The sequence below is a fragment of the Andrographis paniculata genome, unplaced genomic scaffold, assembly GCF_009805555.1.
Source record: "Andrographis paniculata isolate CXL003 unplaced genomic scaffold, ASM980555v1 Contig15END, whole genome shotgun sequence".
Taxonomy (NCBI): domain Eukaryota; kingdom Viridiplantae; phylum Streptophyta; class Magnoliopsida; order Lamiales; family Acanthaceae; genus Andrographis; species Andrographis paniculata.
In genome coordinates this window covers 316779-318082 of record NW_026137435.1, presented here as the reverse complement: position 1 = coordinate 318082, position 1304 = coordinate 316779, and the positions used below count along the sequence as shown (strand labels likewise).

The 1304-nt window shown below is 33.3% G+C and overlaps 1 protein-coding gene across 1 annotated transcript; it reads left to right on the top strand.

Moving 5' to 3' along the window:
- The first annotated feature begins 241 nt into the window (after nt 1–241).
- Nucleotides 242–649, top strand: LOC127260479 (uncharacterized). The gene has a single exon (XM_051288213.1). It carries the CDS (start codon nt 242–244, stop codon nt 647–649), a length of 408 nt encoding a protein of 135 aa, XP_051144170.1.
- The last annotated feature ends 655 nt before the right edge of the window (nt 650–1304 follow it).

Genomic DNA, 1304 nt, shown 5'->3' with positions numbered 1-1304 from the left:
TTTAACCAATCCCATGTGGGGAACCCTAATTGCTCAATGATTTTAATCCAGCTCGACCATCAAACAAACAAACAAACACTTATATATATATATCTTCTTTTTTTTTTGAGGGGGGTGGGGGGGTGGGGGTTTGTGCCGCTCAATCTTTATATATATATATATATATATATGTATGGCAACAAAAAGACATTTTCAGACAAGATCAGGTAAGTTAAATCAAGTTCTTACAAGGTATTGGGTAATGAAGGGAAGCTGCAAAGAATCGAAATGTGATGATTACATAAAGATATGGGATTGTGGGAGCCCTCTGTATGATGCCTATGAAATAGTAGCCATTACCCACATTGTTGAGAGGCACTTGATGGCTTTGCCTAATTATCTCACTTCACCACCAACAAATCTCAACCCTTCATCTTCATCATCATCTTCATCTTCATCTTCTTCTTCATTTTTGGATAAACAAGTAAAAACAGATGGGAAATTCTCTGTGCTGAGCTTCTTGATGAGGAGGTCATCACTTATGGTGGACACAACTCCATGGAAGAAGAAGAAGAGGAAAATAGGTGAGGCAGAAAGGAAGAACAAACAGAAATCAAAGAGGCAGAAAGTTGGGGTTTCTATCTTCTTTCAGTGTCCATGGAAGAAATAGTTTCCTTTCATCATCAATGTTACATATATTTATATATCTATATATATGTATTATATTGTTAAATATGTATCAAGGTTTTATTTTATTTATGGGTAAATGGTGTTGGATTATACTGTAAAGCAAACTTTTAGTACGCTTTTGTATCATTCAATTTCCTTATTAACTGGAATAAATAAATTGTTATTTCACATTGTGTTGCTTTTATTTATATTTTATATATATTAGCATGTCCACTTATTTAATATTGTAGACAACATGGTGTGTGGAGATCACACAGAAGATCTTGTTGTCAGTTCTTTATTAAATATAAATGGGTTTCACAACTGAGATGGTTATGGACAAAACCATCGGTTTAAGTTGTAGTGTAAACTTGGAATTAGTTTGTCTTGACTATTAGTTTACACTAATGTGCTGCGTCACATTGAAAGGATCACAGTTGAGATATGTTCTTCTATTCTGACATTGAAGAACCAAGATCTCGGTAACTCTGTTAATTCTTAACCTTAGATGAAATAAATTAAATATATGGAATAAATGTTCGTTGCTTTAATTTACCATAAGTGAGAATCCTTAGTGATTCAATATGCTTCGTATTTTGGGCAACTACATTATTCGCATAGTAATTAATTTATTATCATTAAGGCACCATGTCCTG